At 38.7% G+C, this 24,692-nt stretch overlaps 2 protein-coding genes across 2 annotated transcripts; both read left to right on the plus strand.

Annotated features, from left to right (window-relative positions):
* Positions 1 to 487: 487 nt before the first annotated feature.
* tmem63a (transmembrane protein 63A) lies at positions 488 to 13,109 on the plus strand. Its single transcript, XM_067572244.1, has 23 exons — positions 488 to 624; positions 2,705 to 2,900; positions 2,993 to 3,072; positions 3,285 to 3,363; positions 4,186 to 4,223; positions 4,385 to 4,527; positions 5,037 to 5,088; positions 5,202 to 5,310; positions 5,628 to 5,698; positions 5,817 to 5,897; positions 6,359 to 6,476; positions 7,284 to 7,417; positions 7,792 to 7,935; positions 8,552 to 8,705; positions 8,787 to 8,893; positions 9,009 to 9,095; positions 9,457 to 9,522; positions 9,873 to 10,035; positions 10,530 to 10,635; positions 10,790 to 10,957; positions 11,092 to 11,207; positions 11,296 to 11,346; positions 11,752 to 13,109. Exons 2-23 carry the CDS (start codon positions 2,730 to 2,732, stop codon positions 11,890 to 11,892), a joined length of 2,379 nt encoding a protein of 792 aa, XP_067428345.1. The 5' UTR covers positions 488 to 624; positions 2,705 to 2,729; the 3' UTR covers positions 11,893 to 13,109.
* A 7,717-nt stretch (positions 13,110 to 20,826) lies between these two features.
* rsph9 (radial spoke head component 9) lies at positions 20,827 to 24,689 on the plus strand. Its single transcript, XM_067572424.1, has 5 exons — positions 20,827 to 21,214; positions 21,309 to 21,477; positions 21,884 to 22,013; positions 22,244 to 22,390; positions 24,411 to 24,689. The coding sequence occupies exons 1-5, from the start codon at positions 20,988 to 20,990 to the stop codon at positions 24,569 to 24,571; spliced, it is 834 nt and encodes a 277-aa protein (XP_067428525.1). The 5' UTR covers positions 20,827 to 20,987; the 3' UTR covers positions 24,572 to 24,689.
* The last annotated feature ends 3 nt before the right edge of the window (positions 24,690 to 24,692 follow it).

Below are 24,692 nucleotides of genomic sequence, written 5' to 3' on the forward strand. Positions count from 1 at the left end.
CTGAATGCAGAAAAAGTGAGAAATGCCTCTCTCTGTGTTTTTCATGACATTAAATGCCTTTATTTGTGCACATATTTCGCATATCACATGTTTTCACTTGTCTGTATAAAAAGGCAGGTTTAGGGAACCTATTTCCAGTTTTTTTTGTGAATACACATTAATGATACAGTAATAACAATTAAACCAATAATTTGATAGCCTATTATATAGCTTTAACAATATAATACTCTAATAGGTGTCTCTCTGTCTTCTACTTGGCTATATCTTGCTGATAATACTTTGTACTTGAATCCAGGACTTTTACATGTATGAGTATTTTTTTAATAGGTCATAAATCCCATAATTGTTTACTCAATGTTCCTTTGTGCTTAAAGACAAGAAATCGCATTATTATTTATTGTTGAACTTAACACTTGAGGCAATAAGCATGAGACTACATGACTGCTAGAGTTGGGAGGCTCCTCCTGCGTTTCTCAGAAGCTGAAACAGCCGCCCATTCTGCTGCAGCGTCTGCGCATGCTCGGAACAGGAAGCGAAAGGGACCGGAGAGTGTTCATCATATTTTTGAGTATTTACAGTAAAAAAGAAGTTTCCTTTTCGACAGGATAAAAAGCAGACATACAGGTAGGACCGTCTACACACCGTCTATACACCACATACCAACTTAAGCAACTTGGAAACGCGATTTATGTAAAGTTTCAGACAAGAATATCAAGTTTTCTTGGCGGATGTTGACATAGCTGCACTTAAACTGTTGCTTATCTTATTATCATTAGCAAACTTTTACACTGCGAGTTTGGCGTACGTGTTGGTTCAACTTCCATAACCAGTTTGCCACGTATTGTTTAACTTTAGGCTGAGTCCAATAAAACACTAAATCAGCCGCTTGTCACTGTTTACAATGTTGTCATGAAGTGTCGATTGTGAACTGTCAAAACAGTGAACAGCTGTTGAGGTTTCGCTTTGTATGTCGGAGACAAATGGCTGCAGTTAAACTACCAGCAGATACGTACCTGGCTACTCATTTTTATTTCTCATTAACTTTAATGTCTCGGTCAACTGACAAATGTGGTTATATCATAAACTTTATGCGTCCGCGTGACTCAAAGAGCGTGCTCCATCTATTTCAGGAAAGGTGGGGCGCGAGGGCCTTGTTAATGAGCTGTGACGTCTGAGATTTGACATGGACTCCAGTGCTGAAACCAGTGACAGTTGTTTTATCTTTGCCTCCGTCACAGTTCAGCATGACTTAAATCCACTAATTCTGTGTTCAATCTTAGAAAAATGAGAAAGGCGTAATTATGATGCAGCTGTCTGTCAGAGACATGATCAGTATAGGCTTTGACTGCAACTAGAGCTGCAATGATTAGTCGATGGAAAGGAGATTTGATAATCGATCAATTGTTTCAGTCATTTTTCAAGCAAAAGTGAATACAAATTCTGGTTCCAGCTTCTCAAATATCAGGTTTGGCTACTTTTCTTTGTCATACATGATAGAAAATGAAATATCTTTGGTTTCGGACTGTTGGTCAGGCAGAACAAGCAATGTCAAGCCGTCATGTGAGAAATTCTGACACTATTTACAGACATTTTACAGACTAAACCAGTAATAGAAAAAGTAATTGATACAATAGATTAACGGTCAATGAAAATAATTGTTAGTTGCACTCCAATAAATGAGTACCTAAAAGCTCTAAAATCTTGCAGGTTTTCATCCCCAACAAAACACAACACCCAAAGGTTGAATGTGGTTATGAGTGAAATCACACCAAGCTGTCCTTGGCTGGATCAAAAGTCTGCATACATGCTGCCCTCCAGGGCACACGGTTAGAGACCCCTGATGTGGGAATTACCTTGTATTTCCAATTTGATTGATCAAGTCATTTGTCAAGCAAAAGGGTCAAATATTCGATGGTGCCAGCTTCTCAAATATCAGGATTTGCTGCTTTCTTTGTCTTATACAGTATGATCTTCTCTAATTTATATAAGGGTGCAACAACTAATCGATTAATCAAATAGTAGAACGGCAGAAAATTAATCTGCACCTATTTTGATGATTGATTAATTAATAAAAAGTATTTTTTTTAAGCAAAACCTCCAATTGTTCTTTGGTTCTAGCTTCCTCAATGTGAGGAACTTCTGCTTTTCTGTGTTTCTTATCATTATAAAGTACATATCTTAATGTTGGTCTGACAAAACAAGACATCAGAAGATGTCACCTCGGACGCTGTGAAACTGTGATGGACATTTTTCACTATTTTCAGGCATTTTATAGACAAAATGATTAATCAGGAAAATGACAGATCCGTCAATAATTAAAATAATTGTTATGTGCAGCCCTAATCTTATATTATTTTTAATAGTTTAGTGTTTTGGATGGTTGGTTGGACAAATTGAGCAATTTGAAGACAGCATCTTGGACTTTTAATCTGTGATCCACATTTTTCAATCATTTCAGCCATTTTATCAACTTAATAATTAATCAGTTAATCGGAAAAATAATCAACAGATTAATCGATAATGAAAATAATCATTAGTTGCAGCTCTACGATTTTTCAGAGCTGAGCTGTCAAACAAACTTGATGGACAGGGACTCTTAACAAATTCAGCTACCAAGTAAACTAGAAGATGATTTTATTGTAGTTGAATTGTTGTAGCAATAGGAGTCATGCTTGGAATAAGTTCCTGGTGTCAATGTCTGCAGACCAACTGCTGGATCCTCTCCAGCGATGCCTTCCGTGTTTTGGGGGCAGTGGCCCCTGCTGGTCACAAATGGTAGCTCTCCGCCTGGCGCCCTGGACAACAGCAGCTGCTTCAGCTCCACACAGAGCACCGTCCTGAAGGGAGTAAGCTTCGGAGGAGTGCCAGTTGTGCTACTGATCAACTTCTCCGTCTTTCTGGTATGTGTCACGTTGGTCTGCCTGTGATGTGATTCTGATCGCAAGTAAAGTTAAATTCTTGTGACCCTATTTATCTGTGTTTCTTGTCACAGGTGTTGCTGATCCTGTTCTCTATTATCAGGAGGAAGTTCTGGGACTATGGGCGTCTAGCGCTGGTCGCAGACAAAGAAGGGTCAGTTCTTGATCTGACACACTTACATTTTTTTTGGCTCTTAACACTTTCTCAGCGATGGTGGTATTACCTTAGTCTTGTGAAGTGAAGTAGACAAACTGACCAGAATAAATAAACCTAATGTAGTAGTTAATTGATTGATTATTCTTGTTTTCTCAATTAATTGATGAATCATTTTGATTGAGTCTTTGACACTGACCTTTGTGTATCAGGTTCACTGAGTCAACACACCGTCGCTATGGACACATGTCATCTATCAAGTCTAGCGTGGATGACCTTGAGTATGAAATGGTATGTAAAAGAAAATCTTTGTCTTTTGGTTTTGGTGCTGAAACTGAAGTATCAGTAAACAAAGCAAAAAAGAAGCAGTACTGCACATTATACTGCATATATGAAATTACAACAGTTGTTTTTAAATGTGCTCTATATTTAAAGTCCCCCTCAGGTCAAAAATGTGTATTTCATCTTGTTGCTTCCGTTGGATGTTTGAGCGTCACTGTGCAGGATGATGTACAGTACCGGTCAAAAGTTTTCCTATAAGCATGATTTGTGACATCACAACTAGTTTGGAGCCAATCCTGGACCAGTATTCAACTTACACAAGTGTGATGTGGAAGTGCACATACACCGACTTTGCACTGAAGTAGGAGACATCTTGTGTCCAGCAGTTAAATTTGTAAAATGAACACTATTTGCATATTCATAGATTGTTTTGTTTAAAGAGGGAGAAGGAGTAGGTTTCACTTCAAGGATTTTGACAAGATAATTTAACTTTTTTTGTGAAAAAAAATCATAGACAAAAATTATTATGCAAATTAGAGTGTTTCATATACATCTTAAAATATGTCCAGAGGGGATCTTTTATAAATTGACTTGACAACAACAAAGTGGCCTTATCAACACTGCTGCTTTAACATATCAATAAAAAACAGTCCAATTAATTATCGTGAACACTTAGCTGGGCTCTAAAATCACTTTTGTTTCACTGATTTGACAGACTATTGTACTAATGTGCTTAGTTTAAAGATGATTTTGGGAGACAAGCCATGGACCATCAAGAACTTACCAAAATATTTGTATGTCAGAGTACTCAAAATATGTCTTTTTGTGCAGGGTTTCTGTTCTTGGCTGCCGTACATCATCAGAATGGAGTAAGTGACTCAATTGTAGTGACAATTGTAGTTTGTTTATGTCTGTTGTGGTTCTGTTATGGTGAAATATTTCTCAACTTGTGTCTCAACCAACTGTCTTTTGTCATTTTTGGTTTCTTCTAATCAGTGTGTGTGTGTGTGTGTGTGTGTGTGTGTTTCAGTGAGGAAAAAATAAAAACCAAATGTGGCATGGACGCCGTTCACTACCTGTCCTTCCAGCGTCATCTTATCATCCTGTTGTTGGTCATCACCATCACCTCCCTCTCAATCATACTGCCTGTCAACCTAACGGGAGACCTGCTGGGTGGGTTTTGCATTATTCTACAAGAAACTCTGCTTTACAGTGATTATAGTCCAGCATTGCACACATGTACAATGATAATGATGACCAGTTAATGGCTAAAATTACAGTTGAAAATCAGGAGCAGGACAGCACTCCAATTTGTTGATTTTTGCACTGACATTCTGGGAAGCGCTGCCCAGCTTCATATTGAGGATTCAGCACCAGTATGTATATAGTGGGGTTGAGCGTGTTGATTCATTGTGTAAAATTACAGTTACCCTACACATTTTCAAGGCTGTTTGACGTACAGATTATAGGTCAGGTGTGCATTTTATGACAGTTTCAAACATGAATCAAGCAATCAAAAACCGAGGAGCTGCACTGTCCACTTCATAATCAGTGACTTGTCTACAAAGTGTGTATTTTTTTTTCATGGGTGATTTTGAGCGATTGGTCATTTAAACTGTTTCTGTTCATGTTCTTATCTCTACTTATTTTCTTTCAAAAAAAATGCTGCTTATTTCCATCAGACAATGATCCACTGAGTTTCGGAAGGACAACTGTTGGGAATCTTCAAAAGGGGTAACTACTGTTATATATATGCTTAGACGTATAAACAAGAGTTTGTATTGCAGAGGACTATTGTGGTTTGACAAGACAAAATCCTTTCTGATGTCTATCATTTTTGCTTCTAGGAACAACCTGCTGTGGCTGCACACAGTGTTTGCAGTTGTTTACCTGACCCTGACAGTTGTTCTGCTGCGACGTCACACATCACAAATGAAAGGCATGCGTAGAGAAACAGTGAGTCACTTACTATATAAGACTAGATAAATAGATTTATAAATAGATAGATACTTGATTTATCTCAAAGGGAAATTAAAAAGTTTGATTAGATTTTATGAAAGTTATGAGCGTCCATACTTGGTCTGAATAACAGTTACCTTTCTTCCTGTCTTCAATGGCAGCATCAATTTAAACACATTACTATCACCTGTCTATTAAGAGCTAAACACATAACAAAAAAACAGATTACAGTGCTTGACAACATTAACTAGATGCTAATTGGCTGTTATGCTGGAACCTGACTTTAATCTATCATTCTGGTTTTCTGTTTGTAGGCCAGAACCACTTTGTTTGTGTGTTCAGTCCCTAAATCGGCAACAGAGGAGGCTGTAAAGACCCATTTTACGTGAGTAGGCTGAATTGTTTTCAGATTTTGTGAAGCTGAATTTTGGTCTTCAAGCATTGTACTTGCATGCTACCAGTAATATTTCCATTCCTCAATGTCAAAACTGTTTTTTAAACAGAGAAGCATACCCTTCCTGCCAAGTGTGTGCCGTTACCCTCAGCTATGACGTGGCCAAGCTCATGCACCTTGATAAGGAAAGGTAAGAAATCAGATGTAACTGTAAATAAATATCATGTGATGGTTGCCCTCTGTGGCAGTGAGTACATACCAGCACGTACAAGAGGGCATGGGTCTCAAAGTCATATCTGCAGCTTATGTCCTACGGAGCCCAGAGCACAGTTCATATATGTTGATATTTGGTGTTTGATGTGAGCTATACAATATACAAATTCAGCTTCCGTTAAAGCTCCACTAAGTAGCTCCATGTCTGCTAGGCAGCTTGTTGTGAAGGGATTTTACCCACTTTTGATCAAAAAAATAGAACTGCATTGTTTTATCACAGTTTAATCACTTTGTAAAATACTTGGAACTGCTTTTGTATGAGATTGTGCTCTACAAATACATTTAAACTTTAAAATGAAGCAGCATGGCAAAAGACAAGTGTTTGCACTGAATTAATTTAAGCTAAGTTTGAGCATCTTGTGTGTTTTTTCACCCCAGGATGCGAGCTGGTAAAAACCTGCGCTACTATGAGCGTGTCTTTGAGAAAACGGGGCAACGTGAAATGATTAACCTCCAACTGTGTGGTCACCTCTGTTGTTGCGCCAACTGTGAGAAGGTGAGATGGAGCAGATGATTTGACAGGTTCATGCAAGGTGTCTGTATGGCTGTAGTTTTCATCTTTAATGTTGAGATCTATGTCAAGAAAAGTAAAAACATGTAGTATTTTTATACCAGTGTTTTAAATGTTTTTTTTTATCAGTCATGGATTATGGTGACATTTTATATATGCATGCTTCAGCTGCAACTCTGAAGCCCTTAGATGCTGTCTATCACTCTGCACTAAGATTTATTACTGTCGATAATGATGATACTCATCATTGTGAGCTGTATGCTAAGGTTGGGTGGCCCTTCCTCTCTGTGAGGTGTGATAGACACTGGGTTTTATTTATTTATAAAGCCCTTACTGGTTTTTTACCCCCTTACATCACGTCATTGCCCTTATTGAATACACTCAAATGATTGGATCAAATTTCAGGTGCCAGCTGTGTTTACAGAGCTTAGAAAAACCAGTTTTTCTTCCTGTGCACCTACAACCTGGAATAATATGCAGAACAATCTAAAGCTTATCTCATTTTTATCATGCATTCATTTGTTTTATAATTTTAACTGTTTTTATTTGCTCTTAGGTTTCATTATTTTACTAATTTGGCTTTTTTAAAATTGTAACTTTTTATTGTGGTTTTTATCACATGTACCTTATCTGTGTCTCTTGCTGCCTTGGATCTTTTATTTATTTTTTTACTCGGCTGCATTGTAAATGAGGTTCTACATTAATGTATTTCCAAGTTGAAATAAAGGTTAGTTAATTAAAGATTGCTTCAAATGAAGTATTCAATCTGTGTGTGTATGTGTGTTTCCTCAGGTTGATGCCATAGAGCACTACAGCACCAAAGAAAAAGACCTGCTGGAAGAGGTGAGGAAGCAGGTAGACTTGGTGCCACAGCGCCCCCTGGGGATTGCCTTCGTCACCTTGCAGACAGAGGCTATGGCTAAGTAGTGAGTACTAATTTGAAGACATATGATAATACAATATAGTCCAATATCAATGCAACCAGTACCTTGTGACAGTTTTAGCTGTGCCTTATTGATGTTTTTTTAATGGGGAAATGTGCTCATACTATCAACCAGAAGTTATTGTTTTGCATTCAGTATGTGCCAGTGTTCCCTGCCATGAGAAGTTGTGTGGGAGGTGTCTGGCAGCCTAGAAGCAGCATTATGTATGCTGACTATGCTTGTCTCAGTGAACAGTGATCTCTTGAGTTTATAGTCACCACATTACTTTTTACAGGAAGCTGAAATTTGGGCAGCTGTTATTGTAGAAGCTGGTTAATGTGCATCACTGACAGCATTTTTTTTTATACTCATGTCAGCATTTTGAAAGACTTCAATGCAATCCAGTGTGGCGGCAGAAGCTGCTGCTGTGGGAGGGAGCCCCAGCCTTCATCCAACAGTGGAAGTCTGAAGGTGAAGAAGTGGACGGTCAGCTTTGCACCACATCCCAAAAATGTGTACTGGTAAGGATATTCATCAATGAGGAATCATATGTGTTCCATGCAGATCATATAACTGGGTATTTATAATACTGGTGCCAAAAGGACTGGGTAATAATTCAATATCATCATTAACTGACTATTAGTGGAATCACATGATGTTTTTGTTTTTACTAAATGCTTTCGTCCAAATGAATGATTCTAATTAAATTGTTATTGAACTAATTGAGTTATTGAAGTTTTTGTGTCTGATGTAATACATAACAGTGGACACATTTCATTGCATTGAATGCCAGTTTGATGATTTTATGTGATGTTGTATACATTTTCGATAATGTGATATAGATTTAAACCATGAAAGTATTCTTTGTAATATTGTGCCACTGATTTCAAAGATATGACTCAAAGTATCGACGAGGTATCTCAACAGACCATACTTCAATATATATAGCACAATTGTCCTTGAAAAAGACAACACATTCCATATAACCTTCTTACATATCGTAAGTTACTGCAGATTGTTTCAAATGTTTAAACTTAAAAAATGCAAAATTGTTGTTTAGATTGACTTAATTGAGTGTAACTTTTTGTGTGTAACTGCCCTGTTGCTTCTTTTTCTTCTATTTTCCCCATCCTACAGGGACAATCTCTCAGTGCAGGGTTTTCCCTGGTTCATGCGCTATGTGATGCTCAACTTCCTTCTTTTCTTCCTGCTCACCTTCCTCACGACTCCCACCATCATTATCAGCACCATTGACAAGTTCAACGTCACTAAGCCCATCTACTATCTCAATGTAAGACTTACACATGCAGACGTGTCACAGTTTTATTTTCAGTGCTACACATCTACTGATTGTATGTATTTTTCACCCTAGAGCCCTATCATCAGTCAGTTCTTCCCCACTCTCCTGCTGTGGGTCTTCTCTGCATTGCTGCCCACCATAGTCTACTATTCTACACTAGGAGAGGCACACTGGACCAGGTATGAGACACACACACACACGCACACACACATACACATTATGTATTGGTAATGCAGTGATTGGTTTCTGTTAGCGGAGGAAAATGTTTGTGATCCAGTGCCATCTGTGTCTCAGGTCTAGCGAGCAGCTGAGCATGATGCGTAAGCTTTACTTCTTCCTGCTCTTCATGGTACTCATCCTCCCCTCACTAGGACTCACCAGGTAATTTGTGTAACCATCTGTTTTATTTTTCTGCAGTTTATTCAATATTAAGATTCATTGTTTATTTGCAGTAATAATTAAGCTGTAAATGCACACACATTAAAAGAATGAGGAGGCATAAGATTACAATCATTTCACCTTTGATTCAGTGACAAACTACCCAGCTACCATCACCTCAGCCAAGTGTCGATGTTTCAAAAACAAATCCTTTGAGTCCCTAATAGTATGCACTGTATACACAGTAAAATAATAAATTAAAAAGTGAATGTCAGTTAGCTGTTTCCTCTCAGGATGATTCAGAAGGAACCATGCCTAACTTTTAGCAATTTTTTTTTTTTGTTTGTTTGTTTCTCCTCATTAGTCTTGCAGTGTTTTTCCGCTGGCTATTTGATAAAGAGTTCCTCTCAGATGGGAAACTCAGGTTTGAGTAAGTAACCCTTCCCTTTTGCTTCTCGCTTTTCTTTAATTCTATTTGCTTCTCATCAAAAATGTACAAATTAATTTTAATTGAGGCTTTCAGACTAATGTTTTAGTCATACAGTTAGTCAGTTAGCAGTCAGTCAGTTCTGGTCGTAAGTTATTTGCAACAGTTTCTCTAAAGTTATGACTGAAAATATGTGAGAAACACAAGATAAGAAAAGGAGAATGTTCTCTTATGCAGCCTGTTAGTTTTGTATCAAATTGGACTGGATTCTATTGTCCTCAAATTTCCACATTGGTTTCACTTTATTGTCCATTTCTTTTATCTTTTTGTTTTCCTTTCCCTCCTTACACCAGGTGTGTGTTCTTACCTGACCAAGGTGCATTTTTTGTCAATTATGTGATTGCGGCGGGCCTGGTGGGTTCTGGGATGGAGTTGTTGCGGTTGCCAGGTTTGCTGCTCTACACCGTTCGTATGGCACTTGCTCGATCTGCTGCTGAAAGAAAATATGTTAAACAGGTTTGTGCATTATAGGAGTGCTGCACCTGGGCACCATGGCCTAATCTTTGTTCATTGGCCAGGAGACCTACTCAGTCATAAAGGGTTTATTTAGCAATGTTTTAGTGGAAATAAATGATGTGGACATATTCACTTGTAAATGTATTTTGTGATTTTGATACAGTTTTTCTGATTTTATGGGTCTTTTCTCAACATTATTATATAATAAGTGTATTCCACTTTAATAATGTCCTCTCTCCATGAAGGTAGGTGTGGAAAGTCTTTGGTTAGGTGTTCCATGATATGCGGAATATGTAAACAATCGTAAATGAGTGTGTAAACAGAAGTGTTCTGGCCAAAGAATGATCAATGTTTATTAGACTGTACAGATTTATAATGTATTGTACTTCCAGTAAACACAAGTCAATGAAAAGTTCGAGAAAAATAAAATATTTTGTTTTTTAACTTTTTAATTCTCAGCCTCACCTGACTTTTTTTTAAACTTTTATTTACAGAACCAGGCCTATGAGTTTGAATATGGAGCCATGTATGGCTGGACCTTGTGTGTGTTTACTGTCATTATGGCATACAGCATCATTTGTCCAATCATTGTGCCTTTTGGTGAGTAATTAGCAGGGCTTTACACAAGCATTAACACACTCACACACTATACTGTGTTTGTCTGAAATTCATTTCTATACCACAGCATAGTCCCAAATGTCACTTCCATGGTGGTGTTCTTAATTGCTGCGTTGTGTGTGTCTGACTCCGTCAGGTCTCTTATACATGTTGCTGAAGCACCTGGTGGACAAACACAACCTGTACTTTGCCTACCTGCCTGCCCGCCTAGACCGTCAAGTTCATCTGGGAGCTGTCAATCAAGCTCTGGCTGCGCCCATCATCTGCCTGATATGGCTTTATTTCTTTTCTGTCCTCAGAACAGGTTAGATACATGCATACGCTAAACCTGGAAAAAGTTATTATCCATGAATTGACCTGAGATTCACTAATTAGTAGTCCTTAACCACAGCAAGTGAAAAAAAAACTATGTGTCTGGGTGCATATGTGGTGTTTCAGGTTTCTGGACTGCCACTTCTCTGTTCACCCTGGTGGTCATGAACATCACTGTCTTCATCTGTGTCAGCTACACCTGCTTTGGCCATTTTAAGTACCTCAGTCCACACAACTATGAGGTGAGCGTTTGCTTGTGTGTGCAAATACGGGTACCCATCTTTGTCATCCTGCACACTGAACATTCATATTTCCCATGTGTTTTTGCAGTCGAAAGAAGATGATGAGGATACAACTGAGGGATGTGATGAAAACACCACGGTACTGTACTTGTACTTGTTCCATAACAAATTACATATTTATATTGATTATGTTTATCAGGCCAGTTCTTAATACTTCTGATCTTAATTTATTAGATCAGATATATTTAGAACTGGCCTCATAAATTGACTTAACTCATCTTAACTATGCTGAAGTCTTGATTGATCATGATGCCAAGTTTATATCTGATGCATCCTAATTTGCCTCATAAGTTTTCAGGAGCTTTATCCGTCCCTAATCCTGAATTTTCTTTTTTTTATCAAAGTCATACTTTGGTCGTTACATGCAGTATTGCATCCAACACATCAGCAAGGATAAAATAATGCATAAAAATGAATACTGAGAATCACTTTTATAGCACTTTTGTTTGTTGTGAGTACTCATCTCTCTCTGTGATATTTACAGGTCTACCTTCCCAGGGTGCTTAATCCCAAATCACCTGCCAGCACCACACAGGCATCTAAACTCCAGCAGTCTTATGGCTCTACGGAGGAGAGCCCAGGCTACAGCTCCAGCCCAGTGGAGGGCAGCATGTCAGATAGCTGAATCAGTGTATTTCAACACTGAATCAAAGTTTCAAGTCAGGATGCCCTCGACTCCTGATTGTAAATCTGCTTATTTAACAAATGATTTCAGCATTGAAGTCAGAGTCTGAATTCAGCTCTACTCTACTGCTTAGTCAGACACGGCCTGTCCCGATGAGAGGAAATCTCCAGATGGGATGAGAGAAGAAAGTGCAATAGATTCCAAAGCATACGTCCCCTCTACTTTCTTAGAGATAGGAGTTTAAAGTACCATGTAAGACACTGGGTCAAAGATGAATTGCACTCTACAGGAAACAAGGCAAATAGGAATTTTAATTTAAATTTGGATCAGTATTTGCACTGGACCAGAGTAGCACATCTTCTCTCTCAGTCTTGTGTATTATAAAGCACAGTTACTGTACATGCTGTATTTTTCTGTGTTTAGCCTTTTTGATAAGGACCAATCTACCAAAGAATGCCTTGCCATTTCAAAGAAGCCATAATGTTTGTAAAACAAATACTGGATTTAATTTCTTGCACATAGTGAAGCTAATTATGCAAATATGAAGAACAAAATAATCTGATGCCACTGATGTGGACAAGAAGAGCTTTTTATTTGTTAATACTTATGTAGATTTTGTCTAGTTCAGACGTCTCTCATGTGCCTTTATTGATTCCAAAAGACAACACCTGCCAAGGGAATAGCTCACTGCTCAATATTAATATTGCAGTTTTTGTATTAAGAGAGGACTGTAATGTGTACTAACAAGAGTTTAATGTTTATACTTTTGTAATTAGACAAAAGAACCAACATTTCTATCAGTATTGCAGGAATTTTGCAACTCAAACGTTTTGTTAATATTTTGTTTGACTCATGTATTATAATGGTTAGAACCATCATTTTCATTATTATTACAGGTAAAACAATAGTATTCAACCATCACTGTAGAAATTCTTTAATAAGGTCAAAGTTTATTTGTATTTACAATACTTTTAATTTCTGTTTTTGCAGCTTTTTAAAATGTGCATTTTTAATAAGGAGCTGAATCCTTAAAACAAACTTGAAACTGCTCAGTGGTTAGTAACAGGAGAGTTGATTCTCCAAAGTTAAATTGATAGAATTGTCAGTTCCAGATGTTGACGAAGAACTCAGCTTTGATATTGTAAATGGTTGTACAAATTTCAATATTAAACATTCTGTCATGCAGTTTTAAATTACAAAAAATGGTAACAACTTTAGAGTTGTGAGCGTGGTTTGTCATCGGGGGGCACTGTTGAGCCGTGGTGGGGTAGCTTAACCTCTGAAATATTCATAAAGCAGTGAAAAAAGGATAAATGCACAGTGTTTCATTGAGGATTTCTAACATATTCTGACATTGGTATGAGCCAGTTTACTGACAATTCCAGTAGCTCCACCTCCTCACCTGATCTTTCACTATTGTCTCCCTTTCAGTTCTGGTTCCCTTTGCGTCCACTTTTCCCTGCCCTTTTCCCCTTTCTCACCACGGTACCTGCCTCAGCTGAGAACGACCTCTGTTGTCATTTAAGGGTTTTTAGTGGGCTGCAGTTGTTAAATATGGGTAATGAAGTGCTAAGCTAACAACATATCTAGGTAATTAGCAGTGATGAAAAGAAGGGGAGGCTATTGGCAAGGATCAGTGTGCTCTAATGGAACCTCACAATACTTATTGAAATGTATAACATAAATAAGGAACTGAAGTGTCTCCAAAACAACAATAATTATAGAATCTATAGATACAGATCCACCACCTACATACATAAAAATGAACATGTAGTAAAGAAAACCCAGCTTCACCTTTCATCACACATTAGCTACCACAAATAACTGAATATTCAGCAGTGACTGTATGCAAAGTTTAAATACTGTTACAAAGAGACTTTGAAAAAACGCTTTTTCAAACATTTTTTCAGAGTGATATAAATTTGGATCCGAGTGCACAAGGGTTATTGACTGTGCTTCGCCCCTAATGTTGGACAAAGATTAAGTATTACAAAACAAACTTTCACTTGTTTACTCTTTCTCAAGTATTATTACATTGTGTGTGTGTGTGATTAAGCAATAAAGATACTGTTCTCAGTAAATGATCCCCAGTATGCTGAAACTGATAATATAACCAAAACTATAGCCTGTTTTCTAATGAAAATCTAATAATCACACAAACTTACGCTGCATGACTTCTATACAAAAAAAGGCCTGGAGACAGATTTGAACAGACTCAACAAAGTCACATGAGAAAGCTGTGCAAGGTCAGGATGTGGGGGCACTAATAACTTGCAGATATTCTCATGTGGCTCCAAGGATGAGCTCAGAAAGAGATGTTTGGTATCAGACACCTGATATATCGTCCATGACTTGTGTGTATGTGATGTGTCTTTAATGCGTGCTCACTGCTTGGGAGAACTTCTGCTGGCTCACTGGAGCAGGAGTAATGTGGACGGCAGTATGGCTGTAGGAGCCTGGGAAGCTGATCTGTCCAGCGGCGGCCAGAACTACAGTGTACAGCTTTCCAAAACCACACACCAAACTTTGACCCAATGTTAAACACACCACTAATTCACTGGCTCAGTTTCGGGCCACATGGTTCTGGGCCTCTAGTAATGAGTGTGTGAAAGTCTGAGCTCAAGTTTGGTCCAGTTACATGCAAACTGGGTGTGGTTTATAGCAACAACAATGTTCAAACTGCTCGCTCAGATGTTCACATGGATTCATATTATTCGTGTTTAGCTTTGCACCAAGGTGCTGTGCCTCACATTTGACCACCTAACTCTTCCAATTCACTTGTGAGAGACATATGAAAAAAACAATGGTTAAAGGGGACATATCATGCACATTTCTTACAGTTCTATATTTATATTCTGGGGCTTTACTGGAGTATTTTTGCATGTTTTACAGTTTAAAAACTCATCCTCATGAACCCACTCTGTTCTGATTGGCCATCTTCCAGGAGCTGCCTATCGGCAGGCTTGTGGCGGTTCCGGAGGTTACATAAACAGTAGTAGATCACTTCTCTACTACTACTACTCAAATGTCAACTTCTCAAACACATCCGTACATGTTAGAGCCCAAATCCGATCTGAAATATGCGAGTGGACAACGTAAACAACCCATGGAACAATCTTAGCAACAAAGGCTACCAATAGCAGGCTGTTTGTGGGCGTGTGCGAACAATCTGACATCATCACAAGGAGGAAGTAGAGGTAACTTTGCAGACAGAGTGTGCAGGCTGAAACGTCTGACTTTCAGGGAGGATTTTTACACGTTCACCACAAGTTTCTGAACTTGTTTAACATGGACATCTGACATAATAACAGTATAAAGATAACAGAAAATCACAAAAAGCATGTTATGTCCCCTTTAAAATAGAAGCATCAGAGGTCCTGACTCTTTGTCCCTAGTACGGGTCAAGCATCCATTATTAGACCCTCACTGCATGTAAATGCTCATGTCTTTCAAATGCTATGCCCCCAGTTTGTTACACAGACTCTCTGTTGAAAATTTACATAGAAAACTCTCAGAAAGCCACAGAAGACATTATACAACTGTTTCCAAGGGCTGAGTAAGATACTATAAACTACCGCTTTCATTCTCCTTACAGTATAAAGTATGATTTTCCATTCTTAGTTTCCGCCTCAATTATTTATCTTGTCTAGAGCCTGACCAATAATGGGTCTGCAATGATATATTCATTTTCCCGCATAAATACATAACTTTAAAACATTTTTGATAAGGGTCCTTTAAATTCATTTGGAAACTATATTTTATGGGTCTATAATTTAATAATAAGTTTCTAACCATTTCCAAGACGTATCCTGGAAATAAACTGTACAATTTGGTACAAATTATAGGGAAAGAAAAGCTTCATTTAATCCCAAGAGAATATTCGTTCAATGTTCATTTATTATTGAACACTTTATTCTCCATATATGTCGAATTTGAAGAATATGAAGAATGCATTTCAATTTTGCACATTCAGCTGATCTACTGTGCACTGACTACAGATCATTTTAATGAATTCATTTGAAAAGCACCAACTGGCTTTAGTTTTCAATAATTAGTCCCAAATGACATCATTCTGTCCGGGAAATATCTTGGACATTGATAATATCCGGAAATTCCAGATCCACAAAATGAGGCATTACCATTTGTTTTGTTTTATCGTGACCAGGATATGCAGTAACCAGGACATTTTACAAGTTCAGAAATAAACTTGTCGGTGCTCTGTGGTGGACAAACTACAATGGAGGTACTGTTTCTGAATTATCGAAAACACATCTTTGGTGGAAAAGTAATGAAACGCAGAAACAGAAATGGAGAAAGTGATACTAAACACATTTAGAAAATACAAAGAGAAGAAGGATTAAGGAGTAAAAGTACAAAGTTTGAAATTTGAGGAAAACAGACTAAATCTATTGATTACAATAATTACTGGTTTAAGCAGTTGGTTGGCACCCCAGGTTAAATGAAACAGCACTGATTTAGCCTGTATGGTATTACTTGCTTAAACAGCACACCCTTCTCCAAATCAAAATATTCACTCAATGTTAATCCAAAACCTCTGTGACTGTGTTTGTGTGTAGGTGTGCAACCCACTGAACCCAGTGCCCTCAATGCATTCTTGGTATTGTTGTTGTCTGTGCTTTTGTATACCACAGACGTGTATTCATTTAATTCTGCACTCCCAGGCCAATGAACTTAAGAAAGAGCCGCTGTGTTTGTGTGAGTGTGTGTGTGTCAAATAGGAATTAAACCCATTTAGAGTTCTGAGGTTTTGGGGTCAGGCTTCCTTCATGTCACCACCAAGATCGATGGATGTGACCTCTGACTGCTCCAATTTGTATATAAACATGGCACTGGCCAATCAGGGCATCGCGTGGGATTGTGCCAACCAATGAGAGCCTCTGGCAGCATCGTGCTCTGTGGCACTCCCATCTTTTGTCCGTCAGGATTAGTGCCGTGGCAACGCTGGTCGCCCGGGAGGTGAGTTTCCCAGAGCAGTGGGACCAGGACAGAAACAGACCGCTGATGGTAACATTCCAAGTCTCACTTCCTTCTCGAGCCAATTGGGAAACAGAACTGGAGCAGGGCGTGTGTATGTGTGTGTGTCACTCTGTTATAACTACTGCTTCCAGACCCAAAACTTCCACCTAGACTGCCAACTCTAATGAGGTGCCATCCTGAGCAACAAGCTCAAAGTGTGTTTGTCTGTGTGTGTGAGTGAGTGGGCCGTCCTTGTGTGTTCTCCTCTTTATGGGGTACGCTGTAGAAAAGTCACCCCACTTTCCCTCCCTTTTCTGTTGGTGGACTACATTAGCCAGGAGAGTGGAGGTTTGTAACTTTAAGTTATAACCCTTAGGATTTTCATGAAATCAAACCCCATTTCTGATACTGTTAATGGTCAGCAATTTGTCTGCCACTGCCATCCAATGTATTTTTATTCTGTATTTATCACCACTCTATATTGTAGTTTTCACTGTTAGCGACAGAGTCCGCTTATTCCCGCGCAGGATTCAAATTGCCTTCACACGTACAAAAGATCCACAGGAATCGATGCATGCATGTAATCCAAATGTCCTACTCCTGCTGCTTTACAGCACATTGGCTGAACGCAGCAGTAGCAGGAAATGTTCAGTTTGTATCAGCATCTGTGATGCAGCTGTAGCAGTGTGAACAGTACTTTATAGAGACGTAACTACAGAATATAAATACATTCAATGGCTGTATGTAAAGATTCTCAGTCATCCAGTCATGGTAAATCCAGAAGGGCTGAAGCAAGTGGACTTGTTTTAGATTTAATCTAAATTCTTCTATCTGAAACAAGTTCAGTTGTCCCTGCCTTAGCCCTTCCGGATATACTGTACATTGAATGGCTATTGCAGAATATGAGATACCAACCATAAATAGTATCGAATATGTGAAAAAACATGAAAATTAACATCTTTAAATGCTGTTGACATGAGGGTAAGAATGAAGACAAGGGTGATAAAACAGTCAGAGACCTAAATAGGATCACCGAGTACAAGATCAGCCCAGCGCTATAAGACCTGTCAAAAATCATTTGTTGGACAGAAGCCAATCATGTTTTTCCAAGTGTAACATAAGCCAACTTCACACTGCTTATACTGGCTGAGACCGCTGGATCTGAGCCAGGATAAACCTAACAACCGATGCTCGTTTAGTGTTTTAAACTTGATTTGGCTCATATGCTGCTAAGAAGAGCCAGACTGATTCCAGCACTACTCATTCTGTTTGTTTACAGACTGCTGCATGCAATGAGTTCGGGATATGTCACCATTATGAAAAAATCCACTGGCAGCAACAAAATTCATTCAGAGTTGAGTTGGCAACGGAGAAAGGTCTTTGCGACTACACCTTTCATGAATTAGACACCATTAAAGCATTTTAATCAAATGCAGGTTCATGGAGGAAGAAGAGGAGTTTACCTTGGTTTGGATCAGGTGGAAGATGAACATATGGTTAAATGTCACTTGACAGTTGGATGATCACGATGGTGATGGGTGAGGTAGAGGGTTGCCAAGTGCTCACTCTGAAAAACACAAGCAGTAAAGGTATTTATAGATCAGATTGGAAAACAGATGATTGATCAATTTGTGGATAAGTGGAGCTTTTGACAGTACAGAAAAGAGGAAATTAGGTCAATACTAGAAATGTATTGAAATGAATATAGATTTGAGCAGAAGGATTGACTCACCAGTAGAAGATTGAAGTTTCCCAAATGAAGTTTAGCAAAAGCTTCACATCTTAGTATAATAAAGCTTAGAATCTCCAAAGTCACTAAAAGGTGATTAAATCACATCATGTCACAAGCGGTTCAGAGGCGTTCAACTATCTAAAAAGAAAGTTTCTGCTACATGACTCTTGAAAAGCAAACGTATTCCACTTCTATGCTTTTCTGATAAAGCAACGGACTGCACAAATACTCAACACAATGACAAAATCACACAGCGCACAATGACATCTCTCCTCCACTTCCTCTCCTCCCTGATAGTTTATGTTTAAGCTATTTCAGATGTGGCCAAATCACCTATATAGGTTCAGCCCTTAAACATACACACACACATACACTGGCTGCTCCCTCATTTTCCGGCCTTAAATCCTATTCATGAAATTGCAGTAAGCCCAAAGGAAGAACGACTGCCATGTGCTGCGAGTTCATGTCATGAGCCATTAAATTACCTTAAATTATGGCCATGGAAGGACTTAAATCGACCTCTATCTCATCTCTAATTACACAGGTATTTGTTTGTTACTCACTCAGGTGAACACTCCCTCATGCTGTTTCTATTCCCTGACACACAAACACACACAATGATTGTGTGTACATAGGAAGTGGACCCAAGATGACTTTATAGCAGAGTTCACTCCTATAGCAGAGAAACTTTTCCATGCATATATCTCTTCAAGACTGGACTACTGTGGTGCGCTCTTCACAGGGACCCCTGGCAGGAGCATCCAGGAGCTCCAGTACATTTAGAAAAGCACTGCCAGGATCCTGAAGAGAGCGCAAAAACACGAACGTATAACATCAATTCTGTTTTCATTGCACTGGCTCTCTGCCTCCTTCAGGGTTGACTACAAGGTCCCTGCTACGCACATATAAATCCATCAACGAACATGTGCCTCCTAATCTACATGATCACACCACAATCCCCACCTGCACCCTTAGATCTGCCAACAGCGTGCTCCTCCGGGCTCCCAGTGCTAACCATACCGTACTAACCATGGGGGGGGGATCGAGCCTTCTGCTCTGCTGCACCATGCTTGTGGAACAGCCTTCCTAACCATCTGAGGGCAGCACAGACCCTAGACTCTTTTAAAAAAGACCTAAAAACCTTTCTATTCAGGAGGGCTTTTTCATCTTAACTCTTATTATTATTATTTTCTTTATGTTATGTGTTCTATGCTATTAAAGATCCTCTCCAGACATGTTTTAAGATGTACATAAAGTATTCTACTTTTGTAATTTGTCTGATATAGTTTTTCCATAAAGTTCAATTATGTTGTTAAAATCTTTAAAATGACATCTACTCCTTCTCCCTCGTTAAAAATTTTATGAATATGCAAATATTTCTCATTTCAGAAGTTTAACTGGTGGACACAAGATATCTCCTACTTCACTGTAAAGTTCATTCTCAGTTTATGTATACTGAAGGCTTCAAGTCTCTGCATCACACTTGTGTAAGGTGAATATTACCATTATAATACCAGGATTGACTTTTAAACTATTTGTAATGTCACAAATCATGCTCGTGGGCCCGCCCCTTAAAATTGGATTTCCAATGAAGGCAACATTTTCAGCAGATGAAAGTGAAAACAGCCTTCTCAAAATCTGCACATACATCATTCTGCACAGTGAAACTCAAACATTCAACTGTAGGAGCATAAACAACCCATTTTTGAGTGGAGGGGGACTTTAATACTGTTAAGTTTCACTATGAATGAAAAGTGGGGCACAAATTACATGTATTATTCCCATGTGCCATGCGGTCATGGTAATGATATCTAATCATGCATCCTGTCAGCTGTCTATGGGAATGAACCAAATCTGCCTTCCAGTAAGTATGAGTGTTAATACAAGAATTCAGTGAGTTTATTTATTTTTCTCTCCTATCAGCACATGAAACTAGGCCTAATATAGCCTATGCCCGTTTACTACACCACGGATGTATTATAGAAACACAGAAACGCACACGCTTGAGAAGCTGTCGTCTGACGCCAGACCTAAGTCGTGCGTGCTCCAATCAAATAGTTTATATAAACGCCACAAGCAAACACACCCAAAATGAGATGTTACCAATTTAGTTTTGCGTTTCACTGGGATATCTTGTTGCTGTACAGCACACTCCATAAATTCTCCCCCAAAAAAGGAAAAAAAAAAAAAAAAAAAAATTAAAAGCTCGAGCGTTGGTATGACAACCAGCACAACAAGGTTTGTTGTCATTGGTAACCAAACTAGCGTCCGGAGCGACCCAGATGTGTGTTAGCTGTTACGTTAGCAAGCAAACTGTATAAAAACATCTGGTAACGTTAACAGAAATATTCATATCTACACTATAACGACGATAATTACACAAACGATGGACTCAAATTCGTTATATTATTCTTTGGACCTCGTTGCGGGTAACGGATGTACTTTAAACGTTGAGCAAAGAACCGCCCTGCAAACTTCTTTGGTGATCCTGAAGAAAAACTACAAGTTCCAGCGAGTCTTGTTTTGGGGCAAAATTTTCGGATTAAAGGAGGATTATTTTATCGCCCAAGGGAGGGGAGAAGATGAGATGAAGGATAAAAAGAATCTGTACAGGTAAAGTAGCCTCACCTGTAATTTCATTTAATTGTTCCGAGTGTATGGCTCTCTTTGACTGTGTGAAATCTGTCTGCTTGTTTGTTATCTCCAGCTTCAACTGCATGGACTGGTTCCTCCTCCCTCCTGCCACACAGTCTATGATCGAGGAAGTGTCCAGAGCCGCAAAGGGTCGCTTCATAGGTGACCCCTCATATGTATATGAGCATCTTGAGATCCAGAGGCAAGGAGAGGGGGATGAGGCTGTAGAGGAGGAGGTATTGGTAAGTATGATGAGCAACAGACAGTGTTAAATTATCCTTAGCTAGATTATCATAAATCTGTCTACTGTCATGCAAAGAAAAATATTTCAGCACAGCATTTATGTGCTAGAGCAGTAATGACAGCCAAAACAAGTACAGATGTTGGACCAAAATTAAATATAGTTGTTAGAAAAAGAAGAAACTGCTGAGGAGAGAGTGTCCCACCTTTTCCAACAGGTAAAGCTCTATTTTTTCTATGAAACAAACAAGTTACTGTTGTATTCATGAAGAATAACCGCAAAAGAGAATTGCAGATTAGATAAGATTAAAACTGGGTTCTTACGTTGTTAATTTTTCCTGACTGATATGAACGCCATCTGTACATTAATGAAATTCCAGCATAGTGATGGACTGTTCTTGGTTTCAGACCAAAGTGAATGAGGAAAAGAGGCTGTCAGCGACAGTTCATCAGATCGATGAGGAAGTGTCTGTGGTACCACGCAGCGCCTTCATCAGAAATCCACATGGCCTTGTCCAGATCAACCGCAGCTTTGGCGGTAAATATATATTACTCTGCCACATGTTATGTTTCATTGTGTTAACATTCGCTGCTGCATGTAACTGACCCTCAAGTGTTTCATTAATAATGGTTACAATGTGGTATTATTTTAATAAAAATAGACATACGCATGCCTATGTATATTTTTTACATCAATCCACTGTACAACTGCATCATCACTGCTGCTGTTCAAGTTTGAATTCCACGTCCATGTGAATTGTTCCTCAGGTCTCTCTCACTCAGAAGCAGGAAAGCTCAACAATTTCTTTCACTTCACTGAATCAAAGAATCTGAAGAAGAAATCCATCCTGGAGATGGCTGATTTGAACCCAGCCATTGACTTCCTGGATGTACTGAGTGATGACATTCCTAAAGGTGAAACAACAGAATTCAGTAACATGTCACCATACAACCAAATATCACATCTTACAGGTTTTGTCTCATCTATTCTATTATCGTTGAGCTCTACGAGGTTTCATAAGGAGTCAGACCAGTAGAGAAAAGGTTATGATAACACACAGCTATATTGAGCATTATCAAATGTCAATGAGGCCTTCACCACTTTGTCAATGGTGCAAAATGAGCTTCTATTCTTAAGTGTTTTCCAACTGTCATGCTACATTATAATCAAATGAGCTGTGATCCTGCGCAAAAAAATTTCAGTGATTTGACTAACAGAAAGTCAAAAGGAATTTCTTCCGAGCAATTTAATCATTTAAACAGTAAAATGGTCAGTTAAGCAGCCAGCTAAACTGATAAAAATAAATTCCTAATTTTTGTAGTGTAAACCAACCCTCCAGATGGAATAGGTTTTCTGGGAATATATTCTTTTCTCATCCAGCTTTGTGTGCAGGCGTCTCATAGTCCAACGACGCACCCACATACGGAGTTTGGCCTTTAGGTCTTTATTGGGAAATTACAGAAAACTGTGCTATTATTTACTCTATCATTTCTTTAGGGAACTGATTACAACAGAACTACCAGGACCAGCTCTATCAGAGGGCAAACTAACACCAAATGATTTATGGGATTGCTCAGTTTCGTAGGAAATCAAGCTGAAACAGCTGAAGTAAACATATCAGTGATTTTGCAAGTTAAAGCCAGTTTACAACAAATCACATGGAACTTACATGATTGCCAACTATTTCCCAGAGTACACCACTGTTGTAGGTGGTTGTTAAAAAAATCCCTACAGTGTGTATTGAACTTTTTTTTTTTTTATTGAAAGAATGATATGACTAATCTTTCAGGTTTGTGTGTTCAAATGCTGTTGGGAAGCTCCGACATCCAAGCTGCTGCACAGTATTGCATAAGTGGAAAAGGACGCTGAAAACAATAATGTGAATTTAGTTTGTGTTCCATTTGTGAGGTTGGCTGCTTAGCTGGATGTACTCAAGGCCACAGTGAATGTAGATAAAGCAAAATGCTGGATCTACAAGTGTATGTGCGAAAGAAAGAGAAAGTATTAGCGTCCGTGACCTTCCATGCAACAAACGTCTAATTTAAAAGGGCTTACACGTGCATACTGTTTGTTTGTGTGTGTTTTTCTGAGTTGATACGGATGTCATCACTGCAGCAGACATCACATAGCGGTCTCAATGCCACACTCACCGCAGCCCTTTCAACAGCAGGACCGCTTGCTTTTGCTGAAAGGAGAAAGAGTTAACATTTTTCCACAAGAAGACAGGTGTTTTCCTCTGAGACTCCAAGTTGGGCTCCCCCTCGTTTCCACAATAATCCTGGAAACAGTTGCAGCTCGAGAATTACGGCTTTAGATTTCCCCTCCTGCAGTTATAACCTGGACATTATGTATTACATTATACATACTGTGCCTAAATTCAGAGTCGTTTTTACTTCAATCATACTTTGCCGATAACTTCAAAGGTGTGAAAGTGGTGACACAACGATCTAATCTATTGAAATTGCCTCCCTTTTGTGTAAAGGAATCAATCAAATGGCTTTTATGTCTTCATAGTAGCAGATCCAGTTCTTGTTCTTGATTTTCTGGGTCTTGGGTTTACAGTCACACCCAAACATATTAAGAAACAGGTTTAGACTGACTGTAGATATAAAAGCACAAAGGGTTGATTTATTGGAGTGTCCCTTGGCTGCCTCTAGCATGTGAATAGTATAATCTTATTGGAATGATTTCCAAAGATTACTGTCGTCTCTGTTTCAATTCAGTGCAGTCAGTGAACATGATGTGGCAGCATCCTGCAATAAACATCCTAGTTCTCAGCAGGCAGCTGTTTATAAAAAGGTCACAATAATACAGACACAGTAAAAACCGGTCTATGAATTACAAGTCGGCTTTTAACTTTGATACACAGAGCTGAGAATTTCATGTAATTGTTTATAAAAACAATCTTTAGTCTTGTGTGTTTTTTCTCTATAGGGTCATGGAGTCTTCAGTTAGAATGTGCCAGCAAAGTGTGTGTGATTCGCAGCCTGCTGTGGCTCGGCCTGACCTTCTACCACGTGCCAATGACGCCGCAGCATGGATACATCTACATTGGTGATGGGACAAAGAATTTGGACCTTCCCTTCATGCTATAAAGACATCTTATTTCAAGCAACTAATTTCTCATTTTTCTCTATTGTTCTCATCAACAACAAATTGCAGAATTGATTTGTCTCATCCTAAAACAAATAAAAGCGGTACAGTCATACAATACGC

The sequence above is a fragment of the Thunnus thynnus genome, chromosome 18 (assembly GCF_963924715.1).
Source record: "Thunnus thynnus chromosome 18, fThuThy2.1, whole genome shotgun sequence".
Lineage (NCBI taxonomy): Eukaryota > Metazoa > Chordata > Actinopteri > Scombriformes > Scombridae > Thunnus > Thunnus thynnus.

Bases quoted from the DNA above. Each gene is read 5' to 3' on its own strand.
- tmem63a (XM_067572244.1), top strand. From the start codon at position 2,730: ATGCCTTCCGTGTTTTGGGGGCAGTGGCCCCTGCTGGTCACAAATGGT. The intron at 6,477-7,283 runs GTGAGATGGAGC...GTGTTTCCTCAG, and splicing joins GTTGCGCCAACTGTGAGAAG to GTTGATGCCATAGAGCACTA. The intron at 9,523-9,872 runs GTAAGTAACCCT...TCCTTACACCAG, and splicing joins GATGGGAAACTCAGGTTTGA to GTGTGTGTTCTTACCTGACC.
- rsph9 (XM_067572424.1), top strand. From the start codon at position 20,988: ATGGACTCAAATTCGTTATATTATTCTTTGGACCTCGTTGCGGGTAAC. The intron at 21,478-21,883 runs GTAAGTATGATG...TCTTGGTTTCAG, and splicing joins CTGTAGAGGAGGAGGTATTG to ACCAAAGTGAATGAGGAAAA. The intron at 22,391-24,410 runs GTGAAACAACAG...TTTTCTCTATAG, and splicing joins GAGTGATGACATTCCTAAAG to GGTCATGGAGTCTTCAGTTA.